This window comes from Pleurodeles waltl, chromosome 1_1 (assembly GCF_031143425.1).
Source record: "Pleurodeles waltl isolate 20211129_DDA chromosome 1_1, aPleWal1.hap1.20221129, whole genome shotgun sequence".
In the NCBI taxonomy this organism is placed as follows: Eukaryota; Metazoa; Chordata; class Amphibia; order Caudata; family Salamandridae; genus Pleurodeles; species Pleurodeles waltl.
Window position 1 is genome coordinate 297137850 of NC_090436.1, and position 12146 is coordinate 297149995.

The 12146-nt window shown below is 44.9% G+C and overlaps 1 protein-coding gene across 1 annotated transcript in view; it reads right to left on the reverse strand.

Annotated features, from left to right (window-relative positions):
- The window catches only part of CDC20B (cell division cycle 20B), a 221578-nt gene that overhangs the window by 26252 nt on the left and 183180 nt on the right, over nucleotides 1-12146 (reverse strand). The window contains exon 10 of the mRNA XM_069222003.1: nucleotides 852-977. Coding sequence (XP_069078104.1) covers nucleotides 852-977 — 126 coding nt within the window. The remainder of the gene's footprint in view (nucleotides 1-851; nucleotides 978-12146) is intronic.

Here is a 12146-nt window from a genome sequence, read left to right on the forward strand (position 1 = left end):
CACTGTGCACTGTGGTTACTCAGAATGGCACAACAATATTAAGAGTATACCAGAACAAGCTCCTTTTCAAAGAGCACGCCCACTTTATCACGCTACTTGTCAGTTTAGGAAACCTAATTGGACACCATTGAGTCCCCTTTTTACCCTTGGGCAGTTGAAATCTTTGTGCACTGAAACTCGGGGTGAATGTTTAACCTGTTTTCTCATGTTAACAATTCCTGTAGCCTCACTAATCCTGAAACACTTTTGCAGTGCCTTAGGCACATACATTAACATGATTGTAAATCATAGCTCCAATCTATATGTCTGGTTATGCATTGTGCATTTTCTGAAGTGATGCTCCCTTCAAAAACGTAATCTTGCTTGCTTCGGTGTACTGACGTCCTACAAGGCTGGTAGCCCCCTCTGACATTTCTAATCACCTGAAAATGGACCACATTTCGGTTTTGTATTGAGCATTTGCACTGTTGCAAAAGCCAATTCTGTTTTTTTCCAGTACTCATTCAGGTCTTTATATCTGATCCCTGGCACAATTTGAATAAACAAGTGGTTAATACTAACACAGGCGAATCCCAATATATTTGCCAATGCTTGTTTCCAATTCTCAGTCTTTTTCACTCATTATTTTTCTTCTTACTTGATTATTCACTTTGTTCACACATAGGTTTATATTTCATGAATATATTAGTTTATTACCTATGATGTTTTATGGCATTTTTCTTGTATTCGAAAATGAAAATGCTATTTGTTAACCTTGGGATGATAATATAGTTACATCTTCTTTGGGGGTTACAAGAGTTAGGAATCATTTAGCTTTTCTCACGTGCACCGTAAAAGTCTCAGTAACTCACCTGAGAACTTGTCTCAGCGGAGTGAATGACTGTCCCACTGCTGACGTCCCACACACGTACACAGCCGTCCTTCATTCCTCCACCAACACCAAGTGTGTCAGAGATCCAGGGACACCAGTTCATTGCCTGAATGTTAAAAGTCACTGCTGTAAATTACCAAATCACCAAAAACATATCAGTCTGTAAAAATGTTTCGAAAAATCATTCAAAATGATGATTTAGAAAACGTGCAATACTGTGAGTAAAGTCATCGAGATACATTTTGAGTCACCAGTAGAATGTTCATTCACTAAAAGCAGATAGTTTAGAGTCTTGTGCTGTAGCACTAGTCCTTGGGCAGCACAGCTGGGTTTTGATGCTAATCTGTAGAGGTGCAGATACCCCATCAACCCTCATACATGCTCCTACCTGTTTACTAGGTAGAGAGAAACATTTTTGCATGTGTGAAATGACAGGCACCCAGTAGATGGGGTTCCATCCTCTGGTTTATTTATACAATACTGTCCTGTAAAAGCCAGAAATATGTATCATATGAATCATTAAACCTACATATGGACCATGGGTCTCCTTAAATCTAGAAACGTGAACTCTTACTGTATCTCTCATTCTGGCCCTTTTGGCTCACATTTACACAAGCGAGGTAACATTCTTGACTACTCTCCTGACCATGGGCAGACGTATGTCTTCCCTCTGTGGTGTTCCATAACCTAGAAGCGCCCTAATCTTTCCCTGTGTCAATAGCATAATACATGGTTGTTGTCAATGAGAACATGTGAGCCTGTGTGCGGTCAGTCCCACCTATCTCCCCCTCAAATGACTGACCGAAATATCAAGCATTCCCTCCGAGAAAGCATAGTGCTCCTATCATAAACTCAACTACTTGGGTAGGCAGTGTTACAGAGGGGACTCGCAGTGCTATGCTCTTTTACTGTCTATGCATAACTCTATGGCTCAGTGGTGCCTCACTATCCTCTGCATCATGTGTCTTTTGGGACGAAATTTGACACAGATGAGATGACCATGGAATATCTGACACAAGAGCTGCGACCTAGCCAAAGCAGACAATTGAGTTCATGGGTTCACAAAGGTCTAAGCTATCAACCAAGAAGATGCCAAGCTATTCTCTAAAGTTATTCTTAATAGAGATCTTCTCTGCCCATTGTCACCCCTCCTGGGCTTGGCAGGACAACGTATTTGCAGGTCTACCCTATGGGCAGCTCAATTACAATCCATTTCCTCAGCCTTATTGTTCTCGTTTCAATTACAATAGTTCATCATCATGACCCATTTGCAAAAACAAAATGACATTAAAAAGAGAGGGAAAGACATGGCAATAGAACTGGTAAAATAATATATCTATATGCTGTCAAGACGGGTATGAGATAAGTACTCCAATCAAAAGCTGTGGTGACTAGATAAAGTTCACAAACTAGAGTAGAATTCTAAAACGATGCTAGTTGGAGTAGCCATATGTTCAATGGGTAATCCTTTAAACTTTTAAGTCTGGAAAAGTCCATGCACGTCCAACAGTGAGATCAGTGTACACTTACTTCTGATAGCAATCCGTAGACAGAGTTAGTTATTTTGACAAAGGGGGTGTCATGAAGAGCCTTCCAGGGCTCTGAAACTTTCACTTACAAAGCTTCTTAAAGCTTTCGTCTAGTCATTACCAAGCTCCTTGTGGGTTCCCAGTTCTATTCAAATTGTATGACAAAATCCCAGTTATTAGAGAAACAGGAGTATTTAGGTGAGAGGGCTATCAGGCTGATGGTGACAGACAAGTGCATCACCTAGGGTATTTGACAGATATAAGTTGATCATTGAAACACCCAGACTGAGGCTAAGAACTCAGACTGACCTAATGTGATGGACAGCGTTGACACACTCAATTTGCTGAGTGGATTTCAAGTAATTGGCTCATTCGACAACTTCATTTTAATGTCTGAGCAGCATAGTTATTTTCAGGAAGACTTCATATTTGATTTTTTGCCTTGCTAGCTGATAAAATAATGCCAGAAAAAGCAGGGGGTTGTTTTCTGAATGTCCTGCATTGCGCAGTCCCAGGTGTTTCAAATTCACCACCCATCAATGTCAGTCCTCTGTATATTTTGGAAACTTGGGGGGCTAATTACTCCCAGTCCCACCTTTTGGGGGAGTCATTCCAAAACTGTTTTCCCTAGTACATCCCTAGCCTGATATTAAAATGGTTTATGAATGTTAGTAACTAGTATATTGTCAGGGCACCCCCAACTTTTCCAGGAGCCCCCATTCAGCCCAAGGCCTATATATGTCTATGAGATATGGGAGACTTTACACTCATGACATTCTGGAGTGGGACCCCATCATTATGCATTGTGCCACTTAATGTTCTGCTTCTCTGATTCAGTGGATTGAGAGTGTGTTTTTCTACAGTGGACGTTTGTTTGGGTTTGTTTTACACAGGATTTTCCAACAGGATTGCATATGGGGAGCTCTCCTTCTCAGACCAAGCTCCCATTCCTCTTCTCAGACCTTCTGATTTCTCCCTTAAGTATAGAATAACCTTTCTTTCTTGGGGCTTGCTAAGTTCCTGCATTAGAATGAATTTGGGGTAATATTGACAAGAGGGTCAACGTTCAATGACTGAGACTGGCTGCTTCCTAGAGCAGTGGTTCCCAACCTGTGGGCCGGGGACCCTTGGGGGTCCGCGAAGGCTCCACAGGGGGTCCGCGGCTGCTTAAAAAATGTAATAATATTAGGTCCCAGCTATCAGTAATGACTCCTTGGGGGTCCCCGTGTTCCAATAATGATTCAGTGAGGGTCCCCGGGCTCCAGTATTGATAAAATGGGGGTCCACAGCAGTCAAAAGGTTGGGAACCACTGTCCTAGAGGATCTATGAGGTCCCTTTTACATAAGTGATTTGTTTAGTCAGATAGCACTGTTTGGCCCAGATTTACTAAATTCTCACACACCCCAGTGCAGCAGCCAAAAATGCTGTGCTGTACTGCACTGCATGAAAAGGAGAGAGTAGGAGAGCACCACATTTACAGAGATATGGAACTCTCCTCCCCTCTCTCTAGTGTAGTTGCAGAAATGTGCTGCTGCACGCCACGCACACACCTTTCCACCATAGTTCAAGGGTGTCTGGGTGAGTCTAGCAGAGGCTTTGTAGTAGAATGATAGCCTTCCAGTATAAAATACTATGCTTAGACTAACTAAAACTTTTCCCACTTTTTAGGGTCAAACTTGCGTCGCATGTGCTTGAGCATGCGTTTCGCTTGCGAGACGCTTTAGGAGTTAGAAAAGGGCTTGGAACCCCGTCCACGTCACGTCAGTGTCTTTCATTGGTTCGTGGGCTTGCCTATTAAAATCGGCTTGCTTTCATTAGTGTAAGGCACGCATACATCATGCCCTTTCCGGTGGTTAGCCCTTCTCGAGCGCAGGGCCCAATTACTGAAAACATGCGAGGTTTGCTGTTTCCTGACAGCTTTGTGGACTACTTTTTATCTTTTGTTCGCATCGTGATCTCGCTTGGCAGAAGTCGAGCGCTTTGCATAACATCGACCCTTTTGCCGGTTACGTAGATAATTGCACTTTTGCCGATAGGCTTCAGAACGAGTGAACTGTAGCAGCACTGTTTCTTTCTGTTCAATGTGGCAAGACAAAGCCGGTCGAGAATTTACAACTGCTAATAGTTGTAACTTGGAGAAATGCGAGACCCTAGTTTACTTTATTTTATTTTTCGAAGTACTTTATTTTAATGTCTTGCATAAGTGGCCCCTAATTGTCATGGTGCAGGCGGAGAGCCACAAAGTTATCTTATTTACTGCTGTCTGCCTGCACGAGGCCAGCCCATTCTTTCAGCGGGAGTGCATTGTGGCGATTGGGTTCACATAGAGTACCACACTCTTGGGGGGAGGAGGTTTGGGGGTGCTACTGAGCTGAGGGGCTGAATGCCAGGTGCTGTTATTGATAGGTAACCCAACTCTTGCATAACACTGTGTCAAGCTCAACACAAAATGCGTGTCACTTTGTAAACGTCCAGTGATTGTTCCAATCTACAGTAAGATTGGTTTCATCTTTGCTGTGGTGCTTCGAAGACGGTGCTCCAAAATGCTCGGAGAGCTATTACTCTGCGCAATATATATAGCGCTTGGGGTGCGCAGTTAGTGCGGTCGATCGAAGTTCTTTCTTTTAATTCCCCGACTCCATCATTGCATTAGTGAAATGTAACTCTGCGGGAACACCTTCACAAATGTCACAGGGAATATTACCACATCAAGCAGCAGGCCGGGAAGGCAGTTAGATATCAGCGTGTAACGAAAGCTTACTCTTCTGTCTTTAATCGAATTAGAATCACCATTGCCAAAGTAGCAATGCACGGGGAGACTTAAATCTCACCTCTTTTTGTATTTGACCCAAACTGACAACAACTTATTTCTATTATCTTTTTAGGCCTAAACAAGCTGCCCTTTCTGGTGAGAATATAAACTATATTTCATTTCCCGTGATGTGCTTGAAATCTTTCTTTGTACGGACTACTGTTAAATATAAATAGGACTAGGACACCTATTGTTTTTTGTGTTTTTTTTTTATTGTGAGTGTATAGCTTTCTGCCTATAGAGTTAATTAGCCATTAATAACAATAGCTCGAATCTGCTGCTAAGCCGGGGTTCTTAATAGTAACATCGTTTTTGAAGAGTTAAAGGCAAAATCACATTTTATGTAGTACTCTGCTGGTCACCAGCTTTTTGACCACTCCTTCCAGTTACATGTAGTGAGCCGCCTTACTCTTTCCCATACATGCCTTTCAGAAAAAAACTTTGTTGATTGATCACGTTGTCCAAAACATGCGAACTGAAATAACATTGCACAGTACAGCAGAGTGTTATTAAATAGGAAGTAACAAAGTCATCAAGGAAATGTTTTTTCACAGTCAAGGTGATATCCAAAGTATTATTGTTGCCATCCACAAAATACCCCAATCAGAAATGAAACTGCGTAAGAATTGCACATTTACAACACACATGAATTCCAAATTAAGTCTTTCTTTTACTTTTGTAAATGCTGTTTTTTAATATTCCCCAAACACATGTTGAGCTCTTAATCTGTACTTTACTGTCTCCGCTGTAAAAAGCAGCCAGTAGGAAGGGTCAGTGTGGAGTTGGAGGGTGGAGAGGAATAGAAATCCAGGGTAACAATTATGTTGGTATGCCTTTACTCCAGATAGACTACATACCTTACTCTTCTGATCCTGCTTTTTTCTCGAAGGTGAGTTGCAACACGGTATTTATCTTACCTCCTGTGAGGTTAATTTTTCTGTCCTTAAAAACAAATGTATTATCAGAAATTGACCCTAACGTCTGTGATCAGCAGGTGCTATTTGGTTTATTTGGTTCTCCATGATGGAAACCTATGAATTTCTGTAAGTCTCACTCTTTTATCTAGTGCTGCTTCTCACAAAGGCCCTTGCTATTTCCTTCTGTTGCAGAGTACATTCTGTAGTCTTTTTCACCCCACCTACCACTTTTAACAATTGCAGCTTTTGTTGGACACGGGTGGTGCAGTGGCCTAGCTGTCAGCCATGGAACCGAGAATGTAGGTTTGCTCTTATCCCTCCTGCCAGGTGTCTTCCAGAAGCATAACCTCCATGCCCCAGCGTTTGACGCCTGGTAGCCTCCAGTGTTTTGCCCAGTGACTTCTGGATCCTGTTGAAGATCGTAAGTAGGGCTTGTCAATCAATCAATCAATCATTCGCATTTATAAAGCGCGCTACTCACCCATAAAGGGTCTCAAGGCGCTGGGGGGAGGGGTCAGTGCTCGAAGAGCCAGGTCTTGAACTGCCTTCTGAAGGAGAGGTGTTCAGGTATGGCGCGAAGGTGGCTGGGCAGAGAGTTCCAGGTCTTCGCTGCCAGGAAAGAGAAGGATCTTCCTCCGGCGGTGGCTTTGCGGATGCGGGGTACGGCTGCCAGGGCCTGTCCGGCGGATCGTAGGGTGCGCGGAGGAGTGTAGAAGGAGACGCGGTTGTTGATGAGTTTGGGTCCGAGGTTGTGAAGGGCTTTGTGTGCGTGGGTGAGGAGTCGGAAGGTGATCCTCTTGTTGACGGGGAGCCAATGGAGTTTTTTCAGGTGTCCTGAGATGTGGTGGTGGCGAGGGATGTCCAGGATGAGTCTTGCGGCAGCGTTCTGGATCCGTTGGAGTTTCCTCAGTAGCTTGGTGGTGATGCCCGCGTACAGGGTGTTCCTGTAGTCCAAGCGACTGGTGACGAGGGCGTGGGTGACGGTCTTCCTGGTGTCGGTGGGGATCCAGCGGAAGATCTTGCGGAGCATGCGTAGGGTGTTGAAGCATGCCGAGGTCACCGAGTTCACCTGTCTGGTCATGGTGAGGGATGAGTCCAGGATGAAGCCGAGGTTGCGCGCGTGGTCGGTGGGTTGGGGAGTGCTGCCTAGGGCGGGGGGCCATCAGGAGTCGTCCCATGCGGTGGGAGTGGGGCTGAGGATGAGGACCTCCGTCTTGTCGGCGTTCAGTTTCAGGCGGCTGTCTGTCATCCAGTTCGCCACTTCCTTCATTCCTTCATGTAATCTGGTCCTGGCTGAGGTGGGGTTGTTTGTGAGGGATAAGATGAGCTGGGTGTCGTCGGCGTATGATATTAGGTCGAGTCCGTGTTTGCGTGCGATGTTCGCCAGGGGGGTCATGTAGATGTTGAAGAGAGTGGGGCTGAGGGAGGATCCTTGAGGTACGCCGCAGATGATCTCCGTGGCTGTGGATCTGAAGGGGGGCAAGCGGACTCTCTGAGTTCTTCCGGAGAGGAAGGAGATGATCCATTTGAGGGCCTTGCCTCTGATGCCGGCGTTGCTGAGGCGTCGTATCAGGGTGCGGTGGCAGACCGTGTCGAAGGCTGCGGAGAGGTCCAGGAGTATGAGGGCCACGGTCTCACCCTTGTCGGTCAGGGCTCTGATGTCGTCCATGGCTGCGATGAGGGCGGTTTCGGTGCTGTGGTTGGTCCTGAAACCGAACTGTGTTGGGTCGAGGGAGTCGTTGGTTTCCAGGGCGTTGGTGAGTTGAGTGTTGACAATTTTCTCAATCACTTTGGCGGGGAACGGCAGGAGAGAGATGGGCCGGAAGTTTTTGAGTTCGGTGGGGTCTGCTGTGGGTTTCTTTAAGAGGGCGTTGAGCTCTGCGTGTTTCCAGCTCTCCGGGAAGGTGGCGGTGGTGAGGGAGGCGTTGATGACATCTCGGAGGTGCGGTGCGATGATGTCGTCGGCTTTGTTGTAGATGTGGTGCAGGCAGGGGTCCGATGGGGATCCGGAGTGGATCGAGTTCATGACGTGGGTGGTCTCCTCGGTGGTGGTTGGGCGACAGGTGAGGATGGTGGTGGTGTCGATAGCGGGTTCCGGGGGGGGGGTTCGCGTCGGTGGTCGGGAAGCTGTTGTATATGTCGGTGATCTTGTGGTGGAAGAAGGTCGCGAGGGAGTCGCAGAGGTCCTGTGATGGAGGGATGGAGTTGTTCTCTGCGTCCGGGTTGGAGAGTTCTTTGACGATGCCAAATAGTTCCTTGCTGTTGTGGGCGTTGTTGTCAAGTCTGTTCCGGTAGGCTGTTTTTCGTGCGGTGCGGAGGTGTTGGTGGTGTTGGCGGGTGGCGTCCTTGAGAGCTGACATGTTCTCTTCGGTCTGGTTGAGGCGCCACGTCTTCTTGTCAGTCTTTTGTCAGGGTCACCCTCTGCCTGGGATGTCACAGCACCACCTTACATAATGCCTTCCTTAGATTATCCATTGCCAGTGGAACTATCATACCACTCTCTGCTAGATATAATGATAGGTTGGCTACCTTCAACAAGCGTCATTGTGCAGAAATTGGCATCGAAGTGCAGCTGTCCTCCTTCTTTATGATTCTCGATTTGTACCAGCCTTCATTCTGTGAGTGACCAAGCTCTCATGTACTCTAGGTTGCACTGCCACCTGCTGAAGTTCCTCCTATGCTCAGTTGCCTCTCACAAATTTAGATCTCTCCACTGGGCCCTAACAAGGCTTCTTTCTTGTTCAGTCAGGATAGTTTTCTCCACTACCTCCAGTGCCCACTTATTTTGTTTAACGCTCAGGCCGTTTGAAAATGTTTTATGCTCGATGGTTCTTCGACCAGTAGCGTGAAATGGACACATTCTATTGCGATAAAATGAAACTCTGTCATTCTGTTGAGATAAAATGAAACTCTGTTTTATGCATTTGAACTGTCGTGCACCCAGCTGTCATTTTCTATTCGCATTTATGCAGAGAAATGTAATCTACCGCATTACAACTTGGAAACAGTTGGAAAAAAAATGATACCTTACCTAAAACCTTCTTTGCAACATCATCTTGTTCTCTGCTGGCTACTTGCTTTTGATCTCCGTTTCGAATGAAAATGCTTTACAGTAGTTTTGCACCAGCCGGTTAAAAACGGACCTGAGATCTTAGAAATCTTTCCAGTTAGGAAGAAGGCCCTTTATTGCACCACTGCCAAAAATATTACTCCCAAAACACGCATCAGTAAAGACTGAGCGTTCTTCAATGTCAGCAAGAAATTTAGATGCACTTTTTAGCATGTTTCTCGGTGCAAAAATCAGGACGGTTTCATTTTCATTTTTAGAATGCTAATAATCTGGATTGCTACATCAATTTTTTTTGGGGGGGGCATAATTTAGTCCACCGGGAGCCCTATCTCCCAATTTTTAGTTCATTAACCAACAGGATAAGGTAGTCCTGCAGGACTGTCAGGAAATGATCCCAACAGGTTCCAAAGCCCAGCTGTAAAAGAGATAACCCTTGTGGGGCTTATAAGGGGTCCCCCATCAACAGTTTATCCGTTGCGACCCTCACTCAGAATGATGACACATCCGAGTGGGCTCAACCTTGTTTATGGAGCCCTCTTATCCTTGTTCAAAAAGCAACATGCATCCAGTCAGTGCTATAGTTTTGTTTCTTCCTCGTTCTTCTGAGTTCCGGAAGGCTTGCACAGAAATTACATTGTGTGCTTTACTATGTTAAGCATGCCATGCCGAACGCTTGTTAACCCACCGATTGAGCTGCAGTGAATTCCAGAGAATTGTAATGGAATGAAACTATCTGACATTTAAAATCACTGGATTTTTTAAATCCCAGATGATAGTTTAACTGTAGTCTTTTACACAGACCTGACAGACAACCTTACCCAGAGATGTGCCAAAATCTAGATGGCTGTACTTAGGAGCTACTGTCAGATGATGTTTGGAAACCTGATATCAGCTGTTATTGTCCAGACTAGCATGGTGTGTTCTCTCTTGACTTCCTCATTTTGGTACATTTCTCGTCAGATTGCCATCTTTTTGCCCCCTGAAAATCTCAACCACCTTCATCATTTACCTGCTGAAGTGGCACAGGTATATGAGGATGTGCAGAAGTGTTCCACCTATTAAGTAGATCATGTCCCGACCCTACCTCACTACCTTGAATGTGATCTTGTGTCTGTCTTACAACTCTGCCACCCATTTGCCTCTTTAAAGAGACCCTCTGATAAATCCATATGGGGTTGAACCGCTAATCATCATTGCATAGTCTTTCATTTTAAGATATTTCTTCTCACTTTAAAATTTTTCTTCTAATCGCACAAGGCTATTTCCATGGCCCCATCCAGTTTTGCATTTTGACACTCACTTTATTGTTAGTTTTTTGCTCCCTATAAAGTTACCAATATTCATGGATTTTGATATTTTGTTTTTGACCGAAAGTCTTTGGCTATCCTTACATGTGAGCTGCTTTGAAACCAAGTCATTAAAATGCTTGGGCAAATAAGGCACTTACCAAGGCCTCCACCGTCCAAGGAATTGTCACCCTTAACTCCTTATACTCAGTCAACTGGTGACAATACCATCATTTTTTTTAGCTTTCTGTCTTTTGTCTGTTTCCCTGTTTCATTGCATCTTCAATTTCACTCCTCTCTGTTTACCCCTCTCCCTTTACCTATCTCTACATCTCTATGTATCTTCCCCTCCCTATTCCAAACATCTCTACTGTACCTGCATCTATCTCACGTCTTTCTAGCAACTGCACATCTCTATCACTGTGTGCCAAACTCTTCAACTCTATTCCTCGGCCCCCCACTCTACCTCAGCTTTTTCTACCCACACCTAATCACTATGCCTCTTTCTTCTGTATCTATCTCATCTCCTTGTATCTCTCCTCACCTCTACTTCCTTATCTCACATTTAATTCACCTCCCTCACCCTCATCTCCAACTTTACCTTACCGCTGTCTTGCCACCTCTTAACTTCTCCCTCAGCCCTCTTTTTCTCACCACTCACTACATCACAGGTTTCTCTGTTTCACATTTCTCCCACTAGCGCTCGCTATTCAGTCCGTTGCTCTCTTGCACTCAACTTCTCGGTTTTCCTCACTCTCTGTTCTCTTTACCTCACTTCTTACTACCTTACTCTTTCCTTACTACCTTTCCATGTTTCGTATTATCTCCACTGTCTGTACCTTTCTCTCTTTAAACTCACTCAGCTCTTCTCAGTTTTCCCCTTGCTTTTTTCTAGCACCTCTCTATACATATCACTCTATCTTTCTTCTCTTTCTACATTACCTTTCCCTCTACATCATCCTCTCCCACTCCCTACATTCCCATATTGCTGTCTCTAGCTCTTGCTGCCTTGCTTCAAAACCTTACCTATCTCTCCACCTCTGTTTCTCTACTTACGTTTACTGACTCTGTATATTTTTCCTGGGTTTTACCCAATATCTGTCCTACTTGACTGATCCCTTCACTTCCCTTCTCCCTTACCTCCCGTTTCCTGCTACACCATTCTTTTTACTCCTGTTTCCCACCATCTACTAGTTCTCCTAATCAGCAGAGTTGGAGTTAGCTCTCTAGTCTGTAAATGTGTGCACACAGCGAGAGGAGAAGTGGGACAAGGCATGGTAACTCAATTATCAGATTTCACCTCTTTGAGCATTGCTTTCATTTTTAGGTCTAGCATGCAAGCGCTTTGACCTGTTGTAAGTATTGTGGGCTTTTAACCACGTCCACCTCATGCCCATCGCTTTCACTCATTCATGGGCTTGCCTTTCAAAAATCCCTTGATGTCATTGGTAATTGCTTTACATTTGTCCCGCCTTGCAGACTGACCATGTTACATGGATAATTGTTTGATTGTCAATATACTTCAGTGTGGGTGAACTATTTTTTTCTTTCACCTCCCTCGTTCATGCTCCCTGGCAGCCATGGCGTGCACAGCCCGAACAGCACCAACAGCGCAAACTCTATCAGCAGTATTGGAGTGCTGGTCACGTTGTTCACACTG